At 39.2% G+C, this 26347-nt stretch overlaps 1 protein-coding gene across 9 annotated transcripts in view; it reads right to left on the minus strand.

Annotated features, from left to right (window-relative positions):
* The window catches only part of TRPM3 (transient receptor potential cation channel subfamily M member 3), a 471646-nt gene that overhangs the window by 14806 nt on the left and 430493 nt on the right, over positions 1 to 26347 (minus strand). For 3 of the 9 annotated variants that reach the window (XM_049795463.1, XM_049795460.1, XM_049795462.1), the window contains exons 17-22: positions 25701 to 25868; positions 24627 to 24752; positions 18192 to 18332; positions 13033 to 13161; positions 10667 to 10918; positions 6842 to 7052 (exon numbers count right to left, since the gene is read on the minus strand). In XM_049795463.1, the coding sequence (XP_049651420.1) occupies positions 6842 to 7052; positions 10667 to 10918; positions 13033 to 13161; positions 18192 to 18332; positions 24627 to 24752; positions 25701 to 25868 (1027 nt within the window). The remainder of the gene's footprint in view (positions 1 to 6841; positions 7053 to 10666; positions 10919 to 13032; positions 13162 to 18191; positions 18333 to 24626; positions 24753 to 25700; positions 25869 to 26347) is intronic. The other 6 variants (XM_049795465.1, XM_049795467.1, XM_049795468.1 and 3 more) reach the window with 3 other exon arrangements.

The raw sequence follows: 26347 nt of genomic DNA on the forward strand, positions 1-26347 counted from the left end.
TTATCCAGCTTTATATGCCTACAATAGAGTATTTAGAATACCATTAATGCATCCCTGCCGGTTTATGCCACACAGTGATGGCCAACTTAGACTTCCTAAAAAAGACAAGTTTCCATAGTCTATTATATATGTGCATACATGTTCAGCTTGTCCTGAAGGTTTGCAGATGTTTTTCTCCTTGCACATTCTATTGCAGGAACAGTTTTTAAATAACAAGGGAATACTAAACTCATGCCTTACTTTATAGAGAACTAAGCCACCACTTAATCTTCCCATCTTCATCAGCATGAGAAAATGTATGATGTGTGTCCAAAATGCAGAAGCCTGTGTTCCACTGCACATCACTGAACATCTTCTTCATCTTTAAACTGTAATATTAATTTTAAAGGTTTTTCCACTAATAAATAAACTGTTTAAAATAGTTACTCCCAGGAAACCAGAAACAGAAATTTCTCTTTGTGAAAAAAGACAGAGGACTCTGGCGGGAGGCTAAAACTAGCAATGGTATTATTTTTAGATAATGAAGTACTTGATTTAAGAAATCAGAATTCTGTTTGTAGGGTTTGAGAAGCCTTTGTTATGGTAACCCAGGACAGTTTGCCTCCCCTTATCTGAGTACGTCGAGTCCCAAGCACGTCTTATCTCCTTGTTACAGCAAGCTGGGCTAGTTCACTTCCCCCCTCACCTGCACATACCCCGCAGGGGCACCAACGTGAAGGCCAGCCGCAGATCCCAGAATTCGGGCAACAGCACCTCCGTTACATCAGCAAGTTTGCTAACAAACGTAACAGGATCAGTGCATATGCACGATATGTTAAGCAGGGCAAGTCTTATTATCCACCCCTGCGGTGCTTTCCCTTGAGCTTCACTCCCGAGCAGGGCTCCACTGCGTCGGGTCCCCATTTGATCACTGTCAGTGTCCTGGGGCTCCCACTGTCGTAACGCTAGGCTTTACCTAAAGCCAAAGCTTTCATTTGCTGAGTATTGTGCCTTGTCCCTGAGGGATCCCCACCTGCCTTTCATGTGTAACATGGTTTGACCATTCTAATTATGTTTGGAGAAATGCATTGATTTTTGTACTATGTGCAGTAACACACTGCGATAACAAAGTTTTTCAAAGCACAATTTTAACGTGTATGAAAACATACTCATCATTTTACATTACAGACTTGCTTTAACAAAGAACACAGAGAGTACTTAATTCTAGTGAAAAGTTTTGCTGAAGCAAATTCTGTTAGTATAACTATATGCCTATTTCAGGTAACTGAAAAACCCAATCAGTCTGATACCTACAGGCCATTGGATAAAGGTCAGACATTATGTCCCGAACTCAGGCTTTAGAAAATAATAAATGGCTGGAGTTTTAATTTCAATTACATGCATTAACTTCACTCAGCTTTCACATATTGCGTTCTGACATCTGTGGATGTACATATTTTTTGCATCTCTTGTTTCCTTTTTCACAATCTCCTCCTATGCTTATTTTTCCTTCCTGGCTCCCATTTACAGTTTCCTGTATGCGCCTTTCCTGCTACATACCTAACCCTTCCTCTTTCCTGGCCAGCGAATAGCTGCAAAGCAAACAGCAGTAACCCATGCTTCTGTGTGTTCCAGGCCTAAAGCAGCAGCAGAACTCGGGAAGAATTTGTTTCCCTGCTGTAATTACTGTCATGACATGGGCACTGCTCATTTTTACTGTGTATTGGGTGGAGACCTTGGGAAACAACGTCTGCAAATTTCTGCGTCATGACTTTTCCCCCAGCTGCATCCTTCCAAAGTAGTTGTGGGAAATAGTGGAGAGAGGAAAGTGCATAGCTGAACAGCTTTGTTACAAAATAGCTTTTGCCTTTGATGAAAACTTCTTATATAAAAATGGATACCACTTTCACAATACAAGTTGATTTGTTTGAAACCACAAGAAACTGTGGAATGGGTTCATATGATCACAATTCTAAAAAATAAGGAAACCAATAAGTGCATATTAATGAACAAACCAACCCATCTTTTTTTTTAAATTCAAGTCTGGACATTTTAAATGCACTTTCATCACCCTGTTTATGAGCACATAGGTACCTTACAATTTTGATCTGCACTGAACCCAAAGGATGTGAAAGCATTTTATAATTTTTTAATAAAATGTCTAAGCAATGTTACCAGCTTGCCAGCCTGGTAAATATTGAAAAAAGGCTAAGCGAGCTGCCTTGGGCTGTCCACTTCTTCACTGACAGAGAAAATACTGAATTCTGGGAACTCTGAATCTCACACCACTGCTCTGTTCATCAGCAGAAACATCCAGGGAACTGAACAGTGTCTCATTACTTCAAAAAAGTTGCTTTAACTACAGCATTGTGACCTTACATGTTGCTTCTTGCCCTCAGCCACATAAATAATGACTTTGAAGTGTCTCTCCAATCTGCTGGTATTTTAATCATAATTCATAGTAAATCCCTGTATTTTTCTTGTTCTCCCTAGTTCTTTCTCTCTCCTCCCCCTGTCTCTGCCCCCATTAAAAGTATCCAACCAAACAGAACCCAAACTATAACCTCAGAGGAGTGTTAGGAAGGGGAACCCTACTGCAACTCAGGCCAGAGAGACTTTCAAAATGGTGTTTAGGCTGTGCACAAATTTTATCCCCTGCCTTTGTCTAACAATGCTAAAAATATTGTCTGTGCTGCAGATCTGCAATACAGATTAAAAAAAAAAAAAGGGCAAAAGAAAACACAGGTATGATTTATTCTGTTTTGTGCAAAGCTGCTCTGTTTGTTCAAATTCCAGAATGATCCATGCAAATAACTGCCCTTACAGGAAGCTCCTACAGAGACATGAAAAGCATGAAACCTCTAAGATTGTATAGAATTTAGTATAAAATTTTCATTTATACTAAGAAACCTTCAAGAACTTTAAAAAATAAATTAATCTAGCAGACTAAGAAATGTAAAGAATTTTTAAGAAGTCTTTTGTAGTAATTATATTTTCCTCTTAAGTTCATTGGATAGTTAAAATCTGTGTATAATCGTCTCTCATCTTCTGAAACCACTGCATTCTGGTTACTTGACATTCCTTCAGTACGAGTGAAAGAGAAGGAGGCCCCATCTTTTTCTCTTAAACTATGTAGGTTTTTCCAATAAGGGAGTAGGCACACGGAACAAACACAGCTCAGACTGATCTTCAGATTCCAAATGGCACTTGAAATACTGTCAGCTGGAAAGAAAATCCAGATGCAAATCTGACATGTGAGACACCAGGCAAATCTGAAAAACAGCCCAAACCAAAAAACCCAAACCCGTGTTGGCTAACAGCACTCTCTGTTGCCTTGCTTTCTGAATATAGGAAAATGTGAGGTCTGCTGCTAATTTTTTACAGGTGATTGCCATTTCTCAAGTTGCCATTTGTGTCATCTATCTACATTTTTTACCAAGCAAACTCACTCCCTGAGTAATCCTTTCCTCTTCAGTATTTCTTATATACTTCTGTATCCATAGTATCCTGGAAGGACAGATAGCTTTGCATGTGACAACTGTGTTGTGAATTTTTTGGCTAAAATTGCCAGCAATAGTGCCAAAGTAAGTGAGGTGAACTGAGGGAGAGATTTTACAGCATTTGTAGGTTTCCTTCCGGACAGGCATTCACTAAAGCAGCTAAGTGGCTGGCTGCTGCCCCATGGATCCCATCGAGCAGCACAAGGCTCAGCTGGATTAGGAAAGGCAGCCTACAAGGGAGACAGTTGCATACACCATCACTGCTTCCCTGACCCGGATCTCCCTTCCTCCTCCGGCTAACATGGCTGTGATGAACTGTCAGCCTGAGAGGAACTACTCTGAGTCTGGTTTTGCTCTTTTCGTTGAATCTACCTGAAAATTTGAACACAGTTCTAAAAGATTTACTCTGCTTCCTCCCTCCCCAGCCCCCTTTACAATTGGTTGATAGTCAGTTATTTGTAGGATCGTAGTATTTATGTTCATCACTGATAATAAACGACACCACCGAATAGTGTATTCATACTCCCAGAAGTGAGGATATAATTCTGTCCCCACTTTTGAGCTGAAGATGAGATCACATGCCAACAGGACACTAATGCACGCTCCAGTTAACATATGTATTTTAAAAATGAAATTAATACAGAAGTTATGGGTAAAAAAATTTAAATGTATATGATATGCATTATTTTAGAGCGAGGCATTTAGCTAGTGTTTTAACAGTGCAGTGTGTTGAGATAAAAATCAGAGTAGATCCACTGGATGGACAGGCTGCCAGCTGATGGGATGGATCCACACATTGTATCTGGTCAGCCTTAATGACATGCTTCACAAATCAACAGAAAATGAAAAAAAAAAAAAAAAGAAAAGTAAGTTAGAAATTTTAGAGTAGCATACTATTTTGTACATTTCTCAGACACTAGGTTAATCTCTAGGAGTGTGGATCAGATGTATATGTGCTTCCAAGATTAGCACTTTTGCTGAATCCTAAACTTGCAAATAACAGCAATATTAAACACCAAAAATAAAGAAAACCACAAATAAACCCTTTTCGTATTCTAAAATAATACTAATAAAAAAATCTGCTCCAAGCAATAAAGTTCAATTGCAGTTTAGATGTAGCATAACAATTTTAGAACATGTTTGTCTTATTTGAGAAAGTACAAATACTGTAGTACTCTAACATGAATACAGCGGCTGATTTAGCTTAGAACAACTTGGAAAATATATATAACAACAAATTTCCAAATAGTGAAAAAATGTAAGTATATCAGTAAAACCTTTTGGGTGCCAATCAGGTAATTTTGATTGTATACAACATCACTAAAAATTTGCTCATGTTCCCAGTCTATTCCAGAGGTAACATTTTTGAGACAACCAAGCTTCAGACAGATGTGATGTATTGCACGTATTTTGTGCTGAAAGAGTGGCAGATTCTAATTCCCTGCATCATCTGTCTCTCAGGAAGGAGGAACTAGGTGCTGCTTTTCATTTTGGCATCACCACTTTTGCTGCAACTCCTAGTTTCCTTGATCTAGACAGAACAACAACATGTCTACACTTACAGCTGGAGTTGAAACCATCAGGAATTTTGCTTTTCCTAAGCCTCAGAAGTAATTATGCTGCATCTCTTTTCAAGGTTTAAATGCTGGGCATCTGAATAACACACAAGACTATGACCAAATCCTTATGCAAGGGTGTGGAGCCTGCCACCCTCTTCTCACACTTAAACCCCATGCTTAATTCAAAGACATTTTAGTTTCTCAGGTTTCAGGGTTCTAAACTATAATCAGCACTTCATTAAAAAAAAAAAAACAGGAACTTTTTGTTCAGCCAATTGGCATGTTTGTTGCAGTATGGTAGTTACTTATACAATATCAATAAATGGCCACTTGTAGAGGGACAGACAGAATTCTGCTTGTGAAAGGAAGTCATAGTTTAATGGGATAAACCTTTATTCCTCTCTTATGCTTTTGGAGTGAGATCAAGTTTTATACCCCCAGCTATTATGCCTTTGGAATGAAATTAATTTTTAAAAAGAAAAGAAGAGGAAAAAGGATAAAAATGAGGCAATCAGGTGAAAAGTTAAACTCAGTGAGAACTTTGTGATTTTAGGTATTTCCTTATTTCCTTACACGCCATCCTGCCTCTGAAAACAAAGTGGAGAACTAAACATAAAATAGAGGTTTCATCTGCATACACAGTAATGATTCTGTGCTAACCAGGAAGAAGAAATGAACATGGAACCTCTGAAATATCTGCCATGTGATACATATACTTCTGTCCATCTGAAACTCCGTTAAGTTGGGTGCATTTCTGGTGATATAGATACATTTATTCCCTTAACCAGCTCAGTAAAAATCAACAACTTTTTCTCCATTCAAACTTGGTCAATACTGAAAAAGCAGAAGATAAATTATGAAAACACTGCCCTTTCCTAAGGTGGTACATAGGATAAAAAGGAATATCCTAAACAGAGCTTTAATGGAGGCCATCTGCCACTGGAAAAGATACTCACTTCTAAATGCTACCAAGGCTTACAGATATTTAAGTAGGAATGATGAAAATCAGTTGAATGTCAGTATTTGCTACAGATACATTGTTTGTGATTCTTAGCTTGTTCATCTACTGCATCATTTCACATGATCACCCCTCTCCTTTGGCATAATACACCAGGTAGCACCAGGAGGTTTAATTTAAATAGAAGACTGGCATTTTCCTGATCACTAGCCAGATGAATCCTGAGGAGATAGTATATGAAATACTGGCTTTCATTCTGTTTGCACTGATGTGAGCACAGTCTTGCCTTCCAATAAATAAATAAAGCAAAATCCTAATAATGCATCTATTGTCTCCAAAGAATTGCATCACATGGTTTAGCATAAAGGTGGTGGCAGTCAGTAGGTAACAGAGAAAAGAAACCACATTGGATTAGATCCTCATGAAGTGCAGGAGCTGAAGGTCTAACCCATCATAATTGGACCTGATGCTCAGTATGAAGTTAGGTAAAAAGTATTTAGGTCTAAAATCAAACCAATGGATGAGAAAAAAAGAAGTGACATTTCATGTCCCAATTGTATCAGTGAACTCATGGTGGATACCTGGGAAGGTATCCTTGACACCCAGCTGGTAAAAAGGAACCATTTAAGGCATTCTTTATATGAAAGGTAATTTAACATTACAGATTTCTGGTTAAATAATTGTGAAGTGATGCCAGAAGCATGTTCTGAAACTGACACCCCAATATTAGCTGAAAAAATATTTTTGTGACCATTCTCTGTGATTAAGAAGTTCCTCTATCCTGAGCCATTTATTGAGCATACACACATGATCTAATAGCACATCATCTGATCAAAGTTGGATACCTGACTTTGTAGTATGAGAATCATAAACTTGCTTACGGTCTATCTGGTCTGCAAACACTTCCCCATAGATCATCCAATAAGGCATGTAAAAAATGTTTTTCGCCAGCTTCCATGAAGGCTCCTCATTGGGAAAGAGAATAGCCTGTCTTGCGACACCAAAGCTCATCAGAACCACCAACATGATGATGACAAAGTACATCATGTCTATCATCTGAATGTAATGACAGGAAAAGAGAAAGAGAGAGAAGGGACAAGAATTAGAGGAGTGTATTTGCCCATATTCCTACTATTATATGCTGCAAAAAAAAGTTGGCAAAGCTTAGAAACAGAATTTTCAAAATCAAATTTTGAAAAGCCATTCTCAGTTTTATGCATAACAAATTTCATTTTCAAAGAAGTGAAGCAGTATTATTGTGTCCTTGGTTTTACCTAGCGTTGCTTTTAAGAACAATTTAAATGTTATGAATAGGCTTGAAAATACAAGATACCATCTGGTCATACCAGTTGCCTGAACAAGAATATAGGTTCACTGGAATGAGCAGCCTGGTCTGGGCAAGGGTCACGAGATGATATATTGTTTAAAGGCAGCTAGTGGCAACTGTACCAAAAAAAAAAAAGGGCTGACATGGATTATTTTATTTACTGGTAGTCATTGTCTTGGAGCAAAGGAAGGAGACTGCATCTAACATAAGGAGTAACGTGTGGCAGAACAGCCTGTTACTGCAACATAAGGGACACCATGGTGGTAACCAGTGCGAAAGGAAAGCTGTGATACTGGCTGGACTAGGAATCAGCTTGGTGGGGGAGTATGACAAAGGACATATTTAAAAAAAAAAAAAAAAAAGAGAACATAACACAGGCACTCAGCTCGATTCTTCTCCATTGTTGAAGGCCTGATTAGCATATGCACAAGTTTAATTAGTGCTTGCAAACAGTGCCTACCCATTTAAAATGTTCATGGAAAAAAGTGGGACAGCAATCCTAAGAGGTGCTGCAGAGAGGCTGAAGATTAGAAGAGGAGCTGTTCTCCAGAGAGCAGAGCAATGGGCATCAAGCAGGTAGAGCAGAGACACTTTATAACCCAAAATGAATGTGAAAAAACATGGGACGCCTGTAAAGCCCCTGGTAAGATCCCTTTAAAACCTTTAGTTACAGGTTTACTTACAGATCTTCAGTTATAAGGCTTGTTACAACAGCTGTTTTTCACAGCTTTGGATGTAACTTTTGTCTCTGGCCAAGACTCAACCCCAAACTCCTCTGAACCTGTGAGTTTTAATCCCTTCGGTCTCTGCATTTTCTGGCTCAGCTGCATTCCGCCTTCCCTGCAAGGCAGGCATGCAACCAACCTGCACCTCACCCGGCTGCCGTACCCCTCCATGGGGGACCTGCTGCAGCTCAAGAGCCGGGCTGCTCAATGAGAAGAGCTGGTGGAAGAGGGGCCTCATTTGCAGCAGGTGGATCTGGCACTGCTGCGGGGGTTCTTCAGTTTTAAAGCACAAGGAGAGAGACCAGAGGTCAAAGTAACACTGGGAAAATATCTAGCAGAGGAAAGCCAGGGATACAGAGGAGCAAACAGAAAAGGATATTCTCGTATTTACTGAGAGAGGGGCTGTAGGTCGAAGACACCTGTAGGGCAGGGCTCTAGTAGGAGAGACTCAAGAAGCTGCAAGGAGGGAACTAGGGACAAGTGAAAAATCCCAGGGGAAAACAAAATCTTTTCATCTTGAGGCTGATAAAAAATGCAGGAAAGGAAAAAAACAACCACCTGGAGACATGAGAGAGGAAAATAAATGCCTAAAGAATTAAAAAACAGATAAGTAAATCACCAACATTCCTGTGTTATTCCGAGCATTAATCTTTCAAGAAAAGGAAGAAGAGGAATTCTAGATCATCGTACCTCAGACAGCATGCTGAAATTGAAAAGCTGCATAATTACATTTAGTTCTTACTGCTTTTAGGAGATGAAACCTGGTTCCTCCTTTCTTTTCTGATGAAACTTTGTTTCAGGTAGAAATATAGAACATAGTATGATGTAATATAACACCTATTTTAAAATGTCATGCAAGCAAATAAACAATGAATATTTGGTAGCAATTTAAGACAATTTCTTAAATGCTTCCAGTGTTTTTGATCAGGAATCACACAGGTTTGATGTCATGTTGCGAGAAATAAAATTTTCAGTTCTATTCTCTATTCAAGCTGCGTATTAGCTTTTCCCTCCTTCACTTGGGCATCTTTCTAAAACCTCAGTAGCTTGTCTGAAATCCAGTGAAATACATGGGTGAGTTTCCACTGACTCTAATGGGCATTGTATCAGGCCCTTTGGCCTGTAGAATCAAATTACAATTGCTATTTTTAATATGGCAATGGCCTTCTCAATCATTCTGAAAAACTCATTAGTCACCTATTCAAAAAAGTGATAAAATGGGGAACTGTTGTTATAAACCTGAAGTTTTATAAACAAGCTGGCTCCATTTCCCCCTTTTTATTCGCAGAGAAGCTAAGAAAATGTAGACATTCCCACACAGTAAGGGAACTGATATACCTCTGACTCTCTTGACATGTCACAGTGATTTAATTTCATTCCCGAATAAAAGGGGAGTAAGTCTATCACTGTGCAGAGATCAGAAAAGCATGTTATAATAAGCATATCCTGTTACTGAAATTAGTAGATAATAATAAACTTGGCCATTCAGCTTCCTTCTCCTATCTTCACCTTCGCTTTAGCCCACTGCTTTTAGACTGCTCAAGCCCGTTCCTGCCCCTTTCTTAATTTCACTTGCATATTCGTTCGCTGTGCCCAGAGGTAAAACCTATTAGAGCTATTTTGTTAGATACAGTGTAGAAGCAGGTGAAGAGAAAGTTCCTTAACATTGGAAAGGTGGAAAGAATAATCTTTTCCCTCCTGAGTCTAAAACTTACTCACAATAGAAGTTCAGGATAAAACCTCAGGTGTTAAATCTGGTCTGTTGAGGAACTCAATAGCTGTGATGGGCTTACTCTGGAGAAATATGTATAACAAGCTTGCTGTTCTCCATAGTACTGAATGGTACTTGCAGGACCATGAAATGAAAAAGACAGAGCCCAAGGAGGTAGGTGGACATGTGATTTAAACAAAAATACACAAGGGAGCCCATTGCAACCTGGAGCAAGCAGGTGCAACTCCTAGGGATGACTGTGCATGATATAGATGGTCTGGCCATGCATGCCTCCTGTATGCATTTAGTATTACATAAGCTATTCATACTCCTGCCATGTTGTGTACATGTGATGTGGCCAGGGAACAGAGGCTGCCGTTATGCAAATGGATTTCTCATCTCACAAGGACACACCCAAACAGGAAAGATGGAAGAACGTATTGATATGGAGCAAACTATAAAAAGGTCACAGTCTTAATCATAACCATTATAGTTTTGAACATACTATGCCTATTACAACATACTTTCTTTGAGAGTCTCAAGGTACAAAACACATTTTTTTTTTTTACCATAACAAACTACTCTCCTTTACAACTAGTTGAGAATTAGCATCCTTTGTATTTTCTGCAAAAGGGGCAAAGAGGTGTAGGATGGATGGCTTTGCTGCTGAAGAGAGATCTCAGAGAAGGACAAGCAATACATCATCTAACAGAACAGAGGGAGTCTAATCCTCAATTTTGGGGGTCTATGCTGAGGTTTAGTTTCAATAAGGCACTGATTTCTAGCTTACATGAAAATGCTAATGTGTAAAAAAAATACAGATAAACCTGCAGTGATATCATTGGCTGAAAACATTGAGTGAAGAACATGCTGGTAAACATAGAATAAGTACATCAACTTCTCTTACCATTTTCCCAATCATCATAACGTATGGTCCCAAATACTTGTTTACTCCAAAGATGTCTAATAACCGTATATACCAGTAAATGATGTTAACACAGTATATCACTCGGCCATCGCTCCGGAGTGGCAGATCTTGCAGACGGAGCACCATCCCGACGGAGAACAGGAGGATAGCTATGAGATCAGTAACGTTCCAGTACTCCTGGAGCCAAACTTTTACTTTCTGTAACAGTTTCCCAGGCTCTGACATCAATATCTGAAGGACAGAGGACATGGAGAGGAAAGATGCTGAGCTGTCTTAATTTAAGCTTGAAGAAATCTATAGTAAACAGATATACGCCACACAGGCTGAAAGCAAAGCTGAGTGACTCCTATAATATAAATATCTCATGTACTCTCTGATTTTTTTGTGAAATCTTCTATTTCAGCCATTCTTAGCCTGTATCTATGTGCAAGATACTTAAAAGAAAAAGGACGAAAACCTCTCTTGCTCTAAAATCCCCACGAAATCAGAAAAAATATATGTTTACCTTTCTGTTTTCAAATTTATTGACCCTACTTAGAGTCTTGGAATAGAAGGAGAAATATAAAAGGATATTTCATCAGAAAATTCACATTTAAAGAAGCTGTAAATTTAAAGAAAATTATTCTAAAATGTGTATCAAACTGTCAATAAATGATTAATAAGCATAAAGTTCTGGATTTAGCATTTAATCCACAGAGATACTAGCTACTACTTGGACCCATTGTGGAAATTAAGTTCTACAGCTGAGGATATAATTCACAAAAATAATTAATCTTACCTTATGAATTTATCATCATTCTGTCTGCAAGATAATTTGGGAGACTTGATTGTTTTCCTGAATTACTGTTGAAACTATTCCTCAAGTGATTTCTATGAATAATTCCTAGCTTTTAGTGAGTTAACAAGCTGTTTGTTTTAATTTTCTATATTTAGCCTCCGAACATTTGAGCAGACTCATAGAGTTCCTTAAAAAGATGAACGCCATTTTTATAATTTCCTTATAATTCATTTTCAGAATGAATTTTAGGCTCATCTTCTGTGAACAATCTCCAACATCTGCTTAGAAATCCATTATGACAAATGTTCTTGATATACTGTTGTGGAAAGGACAACTTGGGGTGAATGATTAGACAAAAATGGCACACATGATTCCTGCCAACAGCTTCCCACCTACTGAGCCAGTGGTGCTTTGTCTCCGTCAGTGTTGCAGAGTCCTCATGTGGCTACTGCTACTGTTCTCCTTTGTCTTTTGGTTATTGAACTACGCGCATTATAGGCTACACAAGTAGCATCTTTTCCACTGTTCTTTTTATTTATAATGTAGAGTTTACCATACAGTGTTTGAAATCTGCCTTTGAAGTCTAAGTGGCTGTTGCAAGACCATTTTCAGTCTAGTCCTCAAAAGCATGTGCTGCAGAAAATACAAATGTAGATGGTAACAAATTCAGCCCAGGGGTACAAATGTGCTGTTTCAGCTGAGGTCAACAGGACTCGCACCCACTCACATCAGGGCTGAATTTGGCCTCTGGTGTCATTGTGGAATAAATGTGCATTTGGCCAAGTGAAAAGGGCACAGCAGTAGCAAGTAGGAGAGACCATGAGAGGCAGGGGATGGCAGATCACTCTGCCTATGGACCGTGTGCCACCTTAAATGCTCTGTCTTTGCTCTATGTGTCTGCTTTAGCATCTTTAGGAAGATGCATGCTATTGCTTGACATAATTAGCAAAAATTTTCAAGATTAAAAGGGGGAAATCCTGTTAGAAATGTGCTGCAGTATTCAATGTGGATCTAATTTTTCCCCCAGTTATGGTTGGTTTTATTTAAAGCCTTTGCATGAGATACTTGGACAGACAGAACAGCTGTAAATTTTGAATGAACTCTATTTGGGGTAGGGTGGGGATTCAAACATAGGCTTCTCGGTTGTCACGCTATCACCATGTGTCCGCGTCCATTCTGTTATAGTGTACCTCCTTTTCCTCTCCCTGAAAAATACTTCAGTTTCTGTGCCACATTTCAAGGAATATAGCCAAACTTTAAGATATGTCAGAAGACCGCCCTGTACTTGTGAATGCTATTAAATGTGCATCATAGAAATCTGAACAGAGAAATTCCGTGGGAGAAAGAGAAAGAGAGAGATTCGTGACTTCAAAATGGAGGAAGAAAGATTTTTTTCATGCTGTGTTTCTAAAAATCCATCTGCTTTTCTGCAAAGAACAAGCAATGTTATGATAAGCCCATTCATAAAAAATTGTCCTAAGACAAATAATAAAAACAGATATTAAACTGAAAAACCACACACTTATTTCTTTTTTTATTCTGTCTTTCTTGGTTGGGGTGATTTTACCTCTCTCATCTTCTCTATTCCCAGAGTGAAAATGTATGAGATGACAATCCATTCCTGTGTAGATGGCCAGCGATCCATCTTCACTAACACTATATAATTGAAGAGCATCAAGTAGCCTATATATGCCAGCTGTAAAGAAACAAAATGAATATCAATAGTCACTATATTTATATGACTGAGCCAGTTTCTTGGGTATGATTTGATATTCCTAATTTCACTGTAACCAGAATCAAACAGACAAAAGAACAAACAGACAGTGTTCTGGGTTGTCTGAAAAAGCTCATATTAAATCACATAGAGTGTGGAATCTGCAAAATACATGCATAGCCATCCTCTCCTCCAGCTGTGTCTGCCTCCCCAACAAAATTGTGTTAATGCAGTCCCCCTGGATCATCCCACAGTGACGGGAGCTCTGATACCACTATGCCAATGACCGAACTAAGTTACCTGTGTGAAGATTTCTCCCTTATCTGCTAACAACCTTTACTCCTCTAACATCCCTCCTCTGTGCTTTTTCTCCCTGTTCACCTAGCCTAAGCTGACTCTGGCATTCCAAATACTTTTTGCACAATCCTTGCCTGGAGCCCAGAAGGTCCGAGGTGTTGCTAGAGGTCTTCCTACTAAGCATAGTACTGACCTAAGCTATCCTATGATTCCTCCCCAGAACACTGCTACTCCTACTCACATTGCGGCAGGAAGTAGCCAGGCATAGCCATGCATTCATTTGCCTTATATTTTTTACAAGTTTTTATGTATAACTGGTTGGCTTTTCCTTCTCTAATACATCTACCTTCTGGTCTAATTTTTGATACAGTGGAAAGTATGGATTACATTTTTAATCTCTTTTTCCATTCTTTCTACATGCTGAATGTAATGAAATGGTCAGTCAAAAAAAGACAAGACAGGCAATTGCATCATCAGGTTCATAAAACAGAGAATCCCGAGTGTCACACTGGAGCATGGGCTGTAGAAAGGGTGAATGGCTGTGGCTGGGGTCTGTGGTGTCCAGAATCCAACTCCCTGTCTACTTTGCCTTTCAAACAGCAGCCCTACAAGAAAATGCATGTTAAGCCAAATTTAAATCAGAGAAGAGATGATTCAGTTCCGTGCATGAACATTTTAGTCATTGTGGCAGAAAGCCTATTCCATACATCTGTATTTCAATACAGTTTTTCTGTCTCAACTCCGTGTTACTCACAACTATTGTGTACTTGGTGTCAGACTTATGATGAAACAACCACAGAGGGGCTTGAGACTTTTGGGTAGGATTATTTCAGTGTTCAGCATCTCACAGAACAGGATTTATAGTTCTGTTGTATTTGTAAGAGAACATCACTTCTTCTCTGTGTAAAAGCCACAGGGTTCTCGCTTTTCTTCCATTTGCTGGTTTGAAGGACACTCAAGAGAATTCTTTACATTGGCCATAACTATCAGTATGGAGAAGACAGCCAGTTGAACCACTGCTTCTTGTCTACATAAAACAGAGGAGGAAATGATCTCATTTGTGCATGATGATGGATTGCAATGCTCATGTCTAGAGACTAGTCTTCCCTTAACACTCCTAAAGGAAACAGAGACCAATATTGACTTAGGTCAGCATCTAGGATGTCAGCTGAGTCAGTAGAAACTCTGTCTGGGCAGGCAGAACTGGAGGCACACCTCCCTAGCTGAAATAACACCTTCTACTACAGTGCAAAAAGAGAGGTGATACTCTCACCTAACACATCTCCTCTTAGATCGCATTGATTATTAATTATCAGCAAATCTTTTTAATTTCATCTGACTCAGCAGCCTTTGATGAGCATTTGCAGTTAGTATGGCAAAAGAATAAGGACATTAAGGTTACAAAGATGACAGAAAGTGCAAGACCCTCAGTGTAACTAGAGGTTTTTGCTTCTTCTTGGTTTTCTTTTGAAGTGTTGTTTTTTTTTGGGTTTAGGTTTCTTTTGGGTTTTTTTTGACATTTTAAATTTACTGAAAATTGCTGAAAATTTTTGCATGGCAAAAAAAAAAAAAAAAGAGAGAAAAAGAAAAAAAGCCTCTTTCTTTAAAAATAAAATGATGCTGAAACTGCAACACTTTAACCCAAGAAAAAAGCCCTTCAGGTAGTGAGTGACACCCTCCTTCTCCCTCCCCAGACCTATAATTTGCTCCTGCCTTCCAGGAGGATGTCCTGATCCCATAATGTGTTCAAACCTCAGTACAACTGCCCATGCTGGTACTCAAGGTTCTTTGAAAGTGCTGCTACACAAGTAGCTTAACCCTCTTTTTCTGTCTTTTACACGGCTTGATGAAGAGCCAGGGGCTGCCATTTTCACCCTTGAGGGCAGTACCTGGAGAAATGAAGGAAAGGAATGCCTGCTAAGAAGTTTCTAGGTTGGGTTTCTCACTGCCCTCCTATGGATGCTGTTCCATTCCTTGGAAAATACTCAAGTACTTATTACGGTATGGGACAAACCTGGAAATTGTACCAGCAGGAGAGTGGTTCAAGAGGGAGACTACCCTCCCCTTTCCTCACTCATTGCGATAATTAAATGATCATAAAGTGAAGTGGTCCCAAAATTCAAAACTTAGGGCAAAGCTATTTTGATGTTTAGAAGAAGATGACTCCTACTCAGGGTTCAATTCCCTCTGCAGCTGTTCCTTCTCACAACAGGTAGAAATTTGGCCTCTTATATCCCTCTAGCATCTCAGCCTAAAGCTAGTAGCTAAAAGGGGAAGACCATCTTCTCCTCAAGCAATCTGTGAGATGAAACCTTTGAGTCATGGTTTTCAATGCAACAGCCACAAAACAGAACAGAGTAGTTGACGTTTGAAACTACTGCATGTCCAGAGAGAAAGGCTAAATTTTTTTTTGGTTGAGAAGAAGCTGTTTATTTTGGTTTGTCTGCTGAGCCAGAATGTTACTTACTCTAACATCCTCATATTCAACCCACTCTTGTGTATTTTAAGAATGAAGGTGGATATACCTATAGAGTAATAGCAGATAGGTAGATACAGAATAATCAAAATTTTTTTTAAATGGCATACAATAGCCATAAGTATAGTCACTTTTCTTGCATTTTGGAGTGTGGAATGTAAAATTGGGAGGATTTCTTTTGAAATCTATGATTAGTATTCCTGCCTATGTGCTTGTAAAAAGTGTGATAGGCTGTTCAATTTTAACCCTCATCTGCAAGTTGTTTTGCTTTTAGTTTCCAGGAGTTTCTCAATATACCTAACTGGTCAAGCACTGCAGCCAGAAACCACCTTAATTTGCTCTTCAAGTTCAGTGTAGCCAAGATCCAGCTTTAATAAATGACCTTGATTGAGACCTGCCTCAGGACATAAAAATGTAGGAACAGGTCTAAATGGAAATGCAATATTGATCTTTTCCTCCCATTTCAGAATTGAACTAACAGGGAGAGCCAGGATGATTCTTTCTGTTTACAGTGTAAAGCCTTTTCTGGTTGTGCATAATACTGCAATTGATAATGAGACTAGGCTGCTGATGAGCAGTTTCTAGACTCATCAGCCTGATTAATGTTCAATTGCCACACAGTTCAGCAAGTAGTTACTTCAAGTTGCCAAGCTGGAGCTATTTGCCTGCATAAGCTGTCCACCACAGTTTAGTCTCTGCTCATGTGAGTTGCTCCTGGTGTCTGTAGACGTATTGCCTGGATCTCAGCAAGGCATTTTTCTTATAAGAAGTCATCTACAGAAGGATGTGTTCTTTGTCATTTGCTGTGCATTCAGCAAAATGATGGAAAATATAACTGGGAGGGAACACCTGAAATCATCTGGCCAATTCCATGGTGCTGAGGCAAGATTAATTACAGTGTACCATAGTGGACATATGTTTTGATAAGATAAGACTAATAATGGAAAATCTACCATCTCCTTACACAGTTTATGACAGTACTTTTGAGAGCAGTTAGAAACTGTTTCCTAACATCTTACCTGGAACTGCATTGCTGCAATTTAAGCCACTACTTTCTGTCCTATTCAGCAAGGATTTGGAGATCATTCCATTTTGTTCCTCTCTGCAGCTACTTACACCTATTTGAAGACTATTACATTCCTTCTGCAGACTTCTTTCTTCCAGAGAAAACAACCTCACTTCCTTAAATCCTTCCTGTTAAGTTATGTTTTACAGACCTCTTGAGACATTTTTCTTGCTCTTTTTTGTGTCCTTCAGAGGAGTCCATACGTGTCACGTGATGCAGAAGCTGAACTGGGATAGAATATTCCAGCCAAGGAGACTGAAAGGATTACTTTCTGTGTTCGTTTTACTTTTTGATCTCATCCTTCTACGTCTAGTGCAATTTGCAAATTTAATAACTAATCTCTCTTCCATCATCCCAGTTTTGAATGAAAATATCAGATAATACCTGATATAGGAGAAACCCGAATGGAATCCTTTCTAATCTCTGCCACCAGCTTGATAGTGAATAATTAATATCTACTCTTGAAGACTAATTGCCAAAAAGCTTTCTATCCACATAGTAACTTTAATATAGCAGTTATTAATTTATCTGTGAGAATACCCTGTAAAGTTTTTGACACTGTCTTACTTAAGTAAAAACATATGATGTAATGTTTTTTTCTGCTCCACCTGCAAGGTCTGTTTCTTACAAGAATATTATACTGATTTGGCATAATTCATCCCTGAAAAATGTTATCTTGTGGGTACTTACACAAACACCTTCTCTGAGAGACACTCTGCAGACTAGTCAGAACAAAGAAAAAATGTTCCAAGAAAAGATGTGCTCTATCTGCTTCTTTTTTTTCATCAATTATTACAAAATTCGATATCCTCATTCAGCCCTGCCTCCCATTGGGCTTACTATTGGGACCTCTTCTATTGGGAATTCTCCTACAGTGAATTCCTTGGGAGCACTGACTGCAGCAAAGTGCTGCTTATTGTTGTATTTGAAGAAAAACATACACAGTCATTCAAACTTTAACCATTAACTTCCTGAATCAAATAGTAGTCTTTAAAAGTCTTAGATGGGTTTGGAAATGCTAGCTGACCTCCACAAAAGATTTTTATTAAACTATTTACAGGTAAGCTCTCCAGTGCACGCAGATGCAGACTTTCAATGAAACACACAAGATGACCTTAATCCAATCTCAATATTTGTCCAAACAGTAGTAATATAACAGGAAAGGTTTCTTACTGTGTAAAACCAAAATTTAACGATGGGAGCATTGTAGAACTCATAAATCTTTCTTCCAACAGGGATCAGTCTGTGCCTGCTCTGAACTTCCTCTTCCTCTTTCTTTCTTGAGGACTCTCCATTACCTCGTCCCAGCATTGCCTACAAGAAAGGACATTAAGTTAAGCTATTTTTTGAAATTTCAAATGGAAACTACTCAAAACTCTGATTTCCTGATTTTTAGACAAAACCAGGTGACCACAGCTAGGTATAAAGTGTTTTGTTCTCAGATTATCTTTTTTTGCAGGGAAGCTGCTGTTTAATTCTTTGTAAACCAAAAAAGCAATGCTTTGGCAGCAACTGTCAGCACCAGCGTGAAATCCTTGACTAGTGAATGAAAAATGAGATGTGGAGAACATTTCTCCTTTTTTGCTGTATGGACAGCAAAATTTTTACCTGACAACAGCTTTTTGTGGTGTACTTCTATACAATAAACAGATGCAGACAGAAAACAGTTAAGTTTTGGTTTCAAACAAAGAGAAGCTCTTAAGGCAGAGACTGAGAGAAAACAACAAGGGGAAAGATGAGTTGGCAGTTGCTGGACTGGAAGCAAAGAAGCCAGTGACTCTTTTTATGTTGATCACCGGATCTGTCACAGGCGATGATCCCACAGTGAACTTCACATGGATGTAGAGGACTGACTAGTAGAGTTCACTGCAGCATTAAGGCCTTGGATTGAAAGATCCTTCTACATGACTGCAGGTTCTTCTGTAATGAAGTTCCAGACTGCTCATGCACTGCCTCTGTTAGGCGTGATCTCGCTGTTACCATTGTAATTCAGACTCACTGAAGAGTGACACTGAGCTCCAGGAACACATACTTAAGGAGTTCTCAGCTATCAGTGCAAACCTAACAGGCAAAAGATGGTATTATTTTGTTTACTCTTGACTTCATGGTCAGTGGCAGAGAGGTGGAAGGAGCGACTAAACTATATATTCACTTTAGTTAATGCTTAAAAGAAGGTGTTCCTTTTTATTTAGAGTACACTGCGATCTGTTAAATGTTCTCTCTGAAACAATTCTTTTGTGATTAGGAGACTAAGAATGGGTTTTAGATCGTTGTGCCCTGAGCAAGTTCTTGCTATTTAGTTTGTGGCAGCACCTATAGATTGTAGCACTCCTGCACATGAAAGCAATTGCAAGAATTGAGATACAACTGCCCTAGCCAAGTATGCAGGGATTGCACGATCATGCCTGTGTTTAAATGCTTCTATGTTTTTCTACAAGTAGGTGAGCATTTTCGTACTTTTATGTTAACCGAAGCAAACTTTCACCAACCCTGAAGGTAACGTTGTTCTCATCTGCAACTTAAAAACATGGAAAACTAAGTCCCTAAATAGAACAATTAGATGCCAGACATACTGTCTTTCAATAAAGAGGTCCTTCATTTATCTATCTATGTGCTCTCTGATTCAACAGGTTATTCAGCAAATACTTAACAAATAAGCTTCAGGTGAGCTATTTGATCTGGCTCTAGTGCCCTGCAGGAACAGGAGATGCACTTCTCATATATTTAAAAGTGAAAATCACAATCATTCCTTTTCTTCTTTTCTTCTAGGCCTCATGTGGAGCTATCCATATAGGTCTTTGGTCCTGTAAAACGGTAATTTGTAATGATAAACTGATGACAAAATTTTTTTTTTCTTTCAGTCAGTATAGATATTTGTAACATTGTTAGGACTGTGTATGGTCCTAGATGGCTCCTGCGTAATATTTCTCTTTCATTTCTTTTATGCAGCTAGTTTTTTCCTCTGGTAGTATTACTTTCCATATGGTCCCTTACATTCTTGAATTTGACTACGCACAGATGTTGCCTTGCAATGCTTTTAATAAAATAGAACAAAGATTTGGGACACAAGTATACTGCACTGAAATTAACCTGCTGAGATCCTCTTAAAACTGTAGCCTGCTTTAATGAAGTTACCTATTTCCTTTACCTTTTTATGCCTGCAGATTTCTAAGTTCACTGCCATAAATGTAGATGAAACAATGCATATTAAAAAATTAATTATATCTCCTGTTGATTCTCACAGTGCACATAAACCCCCTTAAAATTCCATTAAAAAAATCGTAAAAAAGGAAAAAGATGAACCGGCTGTTAAGCAGAGAGAAGGGCTCTTATTAGATAAGCGGGTAGTCTGCAAGAACATGAGATTTACTGAATATAGCTATAGCAGCAGAGATTACACAACCTTCACAGAATCCCAGGTATTGTTACCTGAAGTCTAAAAAACCCAAAGCGATTCCCTGATTTATATCAGGGGTTGTTTATTTGGGAAAGAAAGTGGAATATGATCTGAATGCTTTGGGGAAATTATAGCCAAGAAGGTACTAATTTCTTTGCTTCTCTCTACCTCCTGACACTGTTTTAGAGAAAGCTGCCATCTGGTGCTACAGAGTTCTCTGTAGCTTTTCCCAAGACTTTGTCTCTGCTGTCCTCTGGTGCTCAAGAACTGTGCAGCAGAGCGAAAATGAATGCTGGCAGCTTTAACAAACGAGCAGTGCCGTGCTTTAGTGAAAGGGATTATTTTACAGAGTTTAAAACCTTCACAATTTTATAAATTTGCTAATTCTGAGACACCCCTAGCTCTCACTGGAATCCGTGAGTTGTGGATGTTTTTAGGATAATGCTCTTTCAGTACCTGGATTTATGCTTTAGCTCATGGATGCCGACTTCCTGTTTGCTGTTGCCTTCTTGTTGATAACGATGCTGTAATTTTATCCTGTTATAATTATTTTTGAATTAATTGTATCATATAATACTAACCTCTCCCCTCCCCCATGCTACAGATGGGGAATTGCTCTGAGATGGCTGGGGATTAGATTTGACCTGATGTCCCTGACTGTTAATTATATCACAGTATTAACAAATTGAAAAGCCTCCCCATTAGAAACATACAGAAATAACCTAAGTGACTGTGTTGACAGAATAGCTGCAATGCTGAATGTGAGCAAATGTGTTTTCACTTGGAGGGGGAAGCAATAGTGTGGGAATAACTCAAGACGCTGCTCTGCGTGGGCAGCATCTCTTTCTCTAATACACAATTTTGTCCATGATTCACCATGAGTCATGCAAGGTAAACCCAACAGCAGCTCAACTACATTGTGAAGTACAGTACAACTGCATCATTTTAGCCTGAGGGGATTGATGCGCGCATAGTTTTAACATGGAGATTCTAATCAGGATTCTGTTGGTTTGGTTTTTTTTTTTGGCCAGATTTTGTTTTATGTAATTAAGGACCATCCACTGTTAGGGAACCAGGACAGTTTTGGGTTGTGCATTTTTGTATTAATATACGCTAATGATCCTGTAATATATTTATCTCTTTTATAATTAAATAACAGGAATTTCAGTCCTGCTAGAATGACCATTGGTGCTTCAAATTTAATCCTTAGTGACATCTACATGCTACATATAGACTTACCCCTTATTCATACAGAACTGCTGTGGAAATGGTACATAGCTGGGTGGATGTACTATACCTCTCTCTGCACACCCCATTGCATCCTACACTATGTATAGAAATGCTACCTCTATGGTAGTTCTAGGGTTACTGTTCTCTGCATTGAAATACTGGTAGGAAAAAATGTTTAAAGCCTTTCAGTTACAGGTGTGTAAAAATGGGTTTTGCACGTGCTTAGTGGTTCTTCAGGTGGATACAGAGGAGCAGGCCTAAAGTACTGGGAGCTCAGTCATCCTGGCTGCTGAGTATAGCGAAGGACATGGAGAGTGCCAGGGCAGGTGTGTAGTGGCAGTAAGGGGGGGTTTCCAAAACCCTCGGAGAAACAGAGGGAAAACCCTCCCCATGAAGAGGGCCAGCACTTCTGCCTTATGACCTCCCGCAGTGTCTCCCACTGCTGTTTTCCAGAAGAGGTGCCTTGCTGCTGGCATGTGAAATGCTGCCAGAACCATCCCCTAGCAGGGTGGGTGAGATGGGCCAGGGGCATGAGGACACTAGTCTTCAACCTTTGCCATCCTAAGAACTGTACTTTTAGTGGTATACTACTTGTTTAGTTCTTGCCATGGAGAAAAGGCTATGTGTACGTATTACACGTGAGATAATGTGAGCCTAGAGACCAACACAGCTAGCTTTGCTGCTGCTGAAAAGTCCTAACTCAGACCCTTAGTGATGCCCATGGAAGTCCAAACTTCCTGTTTGATGTGGAAAATTAGAACAAAATGAAGAAATCAACTGAAACATCTTCTAAAGGACTTAGATGAGTTACTCTGTGTTCTGAAATAAGACCATTTACTGGGGAACTCTAATACCCAAACAATAAGGCACTGGATAGGGATAAGGATGCTTCTAGTTATGGCTTCCAGAATAAGTGTTATTTTGGGAGAAGGGTAGACTGTGGGTGTTTCTGACTGACCTAAAAGTCAGCAACTAATTAAGGCCCTGATCAGGACATTGTACAAATAAAAAAATGTCCCTGGCCTTTAGACTTTAGTGCCCTTCTACTCCTTCTATTCCTCTATGCCTAATATTTAGGATTAATGACTAGCAGCTTCATGCATAAATTGTGGTAAATTCCTTGGTGTTGAGGGAGCGGTGATGAGAGCAGTATTCAGGGGTGTTTTTGTGAGTAGCTGCTACAAGGAAAGTCTGTTGCTTAGCATCTAGGTGTTAAAGAAATGTGTGCCCAGCACTCCCATATATCTGTTATAAAGTTAAAAGCAGGTGTGAGTCACAAGTAGTTTACAGTGAATAAACACTGTATCTTTATAGTATATCCAAATGTTCAGCTACCCATCAGATCCTCTGAGAGGAAGATAAACCAAATACTCCCATGCAGATTCACCCATGTGGAGACTTACTTTGCTGCTGTAGTCTGTGGTCATATTATTCGGTGCAAATAAGGTGTAAAATAACACAAAAAAAATCACTGTGGCCCTGTACCTTATCTACTCTGCCCAAGGGCAGTCCAGAGGAAGAAACTGGCTCTTCTGGCCTATCACTTGGGCTTAGCTGTGCAGGACACACAAGACTTCATAAGAAATCAATGAACAGACCTTGACTAGATGTGATCTCTTTATCTTAGCAGTACTTTTATAAAAACGCCTATGGGCATAATATTATAGGAATACAGAGACTTGAGAAGTATTCACTGGGAATGATTAGAAATAGAGTTAGGCAGATTGTTTGGATGATAGATTGTTTGCCAGAAATTGACTTTTGAGGTGACCAAAATTATTTTTAGTTTATCAATTTTGTTTGTTTAAGCTGTAAGCTGAACAAAGCTCAGAAACACAAACAATGGAAAAATTTTGAAAATATTTTAAACAGTCATGTGCCAATTAAGTAAACGAATTAGAGAAAACTGTAGTAATCTATTCATTTGGCCTGAAAGGAAAAAAATGTGGAGAAAAATACGCAGGTCATTCTGAATACAATAGTCACAAGCTATGGTTAGGGTGAGTGACTGATCTATTGAGCCAGAGTTCAGCAATTGATTAAACATTTGTGATATCACATGAAAATTGATTATTAATCTCAGTGAACTATGAATAATGTATCCTTAATAAAAGTGTGACTAAAGGGAAACTTAACAAAGGCACTTCCCTAACAGCCTTGCAAGCATCCTCTCATCAGTGGAGAAGAGGCCTGGCCTAACTTATGCCACACCATTTGACTAAGGCTGGAAAGCATAAAACTTCAATCTGAAGTATTTTCCTATATTTAAAACATGTCAGGCAGGAACACTTTCCCTGACATGGTGCCCGAAGGTGACTAAATATAACTGGCTGTGGTATCTAACCACAGAAATATAAGCAAAGGTGTCTTTGCTAGCAAATGATCTCTCCTCACCACTGAAGGGCACCTGAGTGAAGAAGCTGTGTTAGAAGTCCTAAAGCACAGTATACATTATATGCAGAAATATTAAGTCAGCAGTAGTGTAGCAAGTTATTGTTTCTAAACTTGCTGGACTTCACAGAAGCAGTTCTTATTTGACAGTAAGTGTCTGAAACTTCACTAGAATGATGCATCAAATTTGAAGGAGTTAAGGGCAGAGTCATTGACAGGAAAGAGCAATAGGACTGTCAGCACATGGAAGGGAGAAGGGAGGGAACATCTAAGACTCATCTGGAAAAGCAGATCCAGTTGACACATCACTTCCTTGTAGCAGGATTCGGAAGATAAAAAGGAAACACAGTATTGTAGACAAGAAACCAGGAGCTGGGATAACTGCAGAGAGATGGAAATGACTTCCGCCCCAAATTTCTCCCCATTGCCCAGAAAAAGGCAGCTTGCAAAGTGCTTATTTGATTTGAATAGGCACTTCATAAGTGGATCAGAAGCCAGGGATAGTAAATTGCAAATCATAGCTAATGAGCAGAAAGTGGCCCATTCCTGCTATTCTGGCTTCTGGTCCTTCCCAACGGCCAGGTTCTTGCCTGCAAACGGGTCCTGTAGGTGGGTCTTGTGGGCTGCTCCTTCGGCTTGCCTGCATATTGGGTCCTGTAAGCAGGTCCTTCTGCCTGCCTGCAGACGGGGTCCTGTGGGCAGCTCCTGCTGTTTGCCTGTGGGAAACAGTCTGGTTTTTTTTTTTTTTTTTAATTTACCAGGAAAATCCCTTTTACTTCTATGCCTCTATCCTGACCTTGACCAACTGGGGTTGAGTTTCAAGCCTTTCAAAAACACCACAATCAAATTGAAACCAAAGCAAGCCAAATTAAGCTAAGGCAGGTCTGATAGCTCATATGATAATTTCCCAAATTAAAAAATGTCAGACAAGTCTGAGAACAAGAGACTGGAATTAAGTGACTTGTATAGTTTTCAGAGCTTTAGCTATTTGATTCTTTTTGTGGTGCAAATTATTTCTCTAAGGCTATGTTACTAATACAGACAAGTCCTTCTTTACACAATTCTGCTGAGCCGCAGAAGCTCTTAGCAAGGGCCGAGCTGTCTAGCTGCTTACTAACGTCTTCAGTGGATTAAAAACTGCATGTCTGTATGTGTGAGAGGCAATGACCACAAATTCATAAATAATTTCAAAAAACATTTTTCATCATTTTTCTTGCCTGTTTGGACACTTACTTGCCCTTTAAATAGGTTAACCAAAAGAAAAAAAAATCTCTAGCTTCTATGAATCTTTGGGCATTTCCACTCAAAGGAAGACTTAGCGAGCTTCTTTTCTACCAGAGAGAGAGGCCCACTCGTGTATCATGGCTGAGTGCATACAATTCTGAAATCTCATGAATTTATTGCAGACATCGTGGCATCAAATTGAATCAAAATACGAGGATATTACATCACAACGTGATACTTCGGCATCACTATGCACTGCTGCAACATCGAGACACAATGATGCTAACTTGTCTGGTCTGAGTCTCATTGAGGAGAGGGGAGTGTAAAGAGTGGTATCCTATCATCTGCTAAATTTAGCCATTAGACAGCCTGCAATGCCCACAGAGGTGGGAATAACAAATTGACAGCACTGAGGCTGGTGATTTATTGTTGGCACTTACAGTGAGTTCCATGTCTTCCTCCTCTTTCTCTTTCACTGGCTTCTCTGGTTCCTCTGGCTCCTTCTCTTGAAGATGGATCTCATTGGCCTGAGACATGTAAGGCATATCATCCTTGTTCTTGAACTCCAAGCTGAGGATTGAAGGAGGAAGTAGAATTCCTAGAATTACCTAAAGCAATAATAATGATAACAATAATCATCACAGTAAACAGATTACAGTCATGACGGTTACTTATTATCAAATGGAAGAACTCCCTCAGGACATTTAGGAAAAGAAAGATATGTGTGCATGTGAGTTTCTATCACAATAGAGTATTTGTCACTTGGGGTAATGTTATCAGAGTTCTGTAGTGAAACAAAGCACGTAACTTCTACTAGCATTGCTGTGAGTGCCATGGCTAATTGTCTCTCTTGAATATTTCATCTGCTTGCTCACCAGATGGGTATTATTACCTACCAAAATATATTCACAAACTATTACATAAGGTCATTCGTAGTTGGGACCATGGGGGTGTTCAGACCTGCAATTTTCTGCATTTTACATAATAGACAATATCAGTGTGACAGAGAAGCAGTATTAATTTCTACAGATAGGGTTAATAGGTCTCACACTCTCTGTGTCCATACTTAATGCACCCAGGTAGTCAA

Source organism: Accipiter gentilis, chromosome Z (assembly GCF_929443795.1).
Source record: "Accipiter gentilis chromosome Z, bAccGen1.1, whole genome shotgun sequence".
Lineage (NCBI taxonomy): Eukaryota > Metazoa > Chordata > Aves > Accipitriformes > Accipitridae > Astur > Astur gentilis.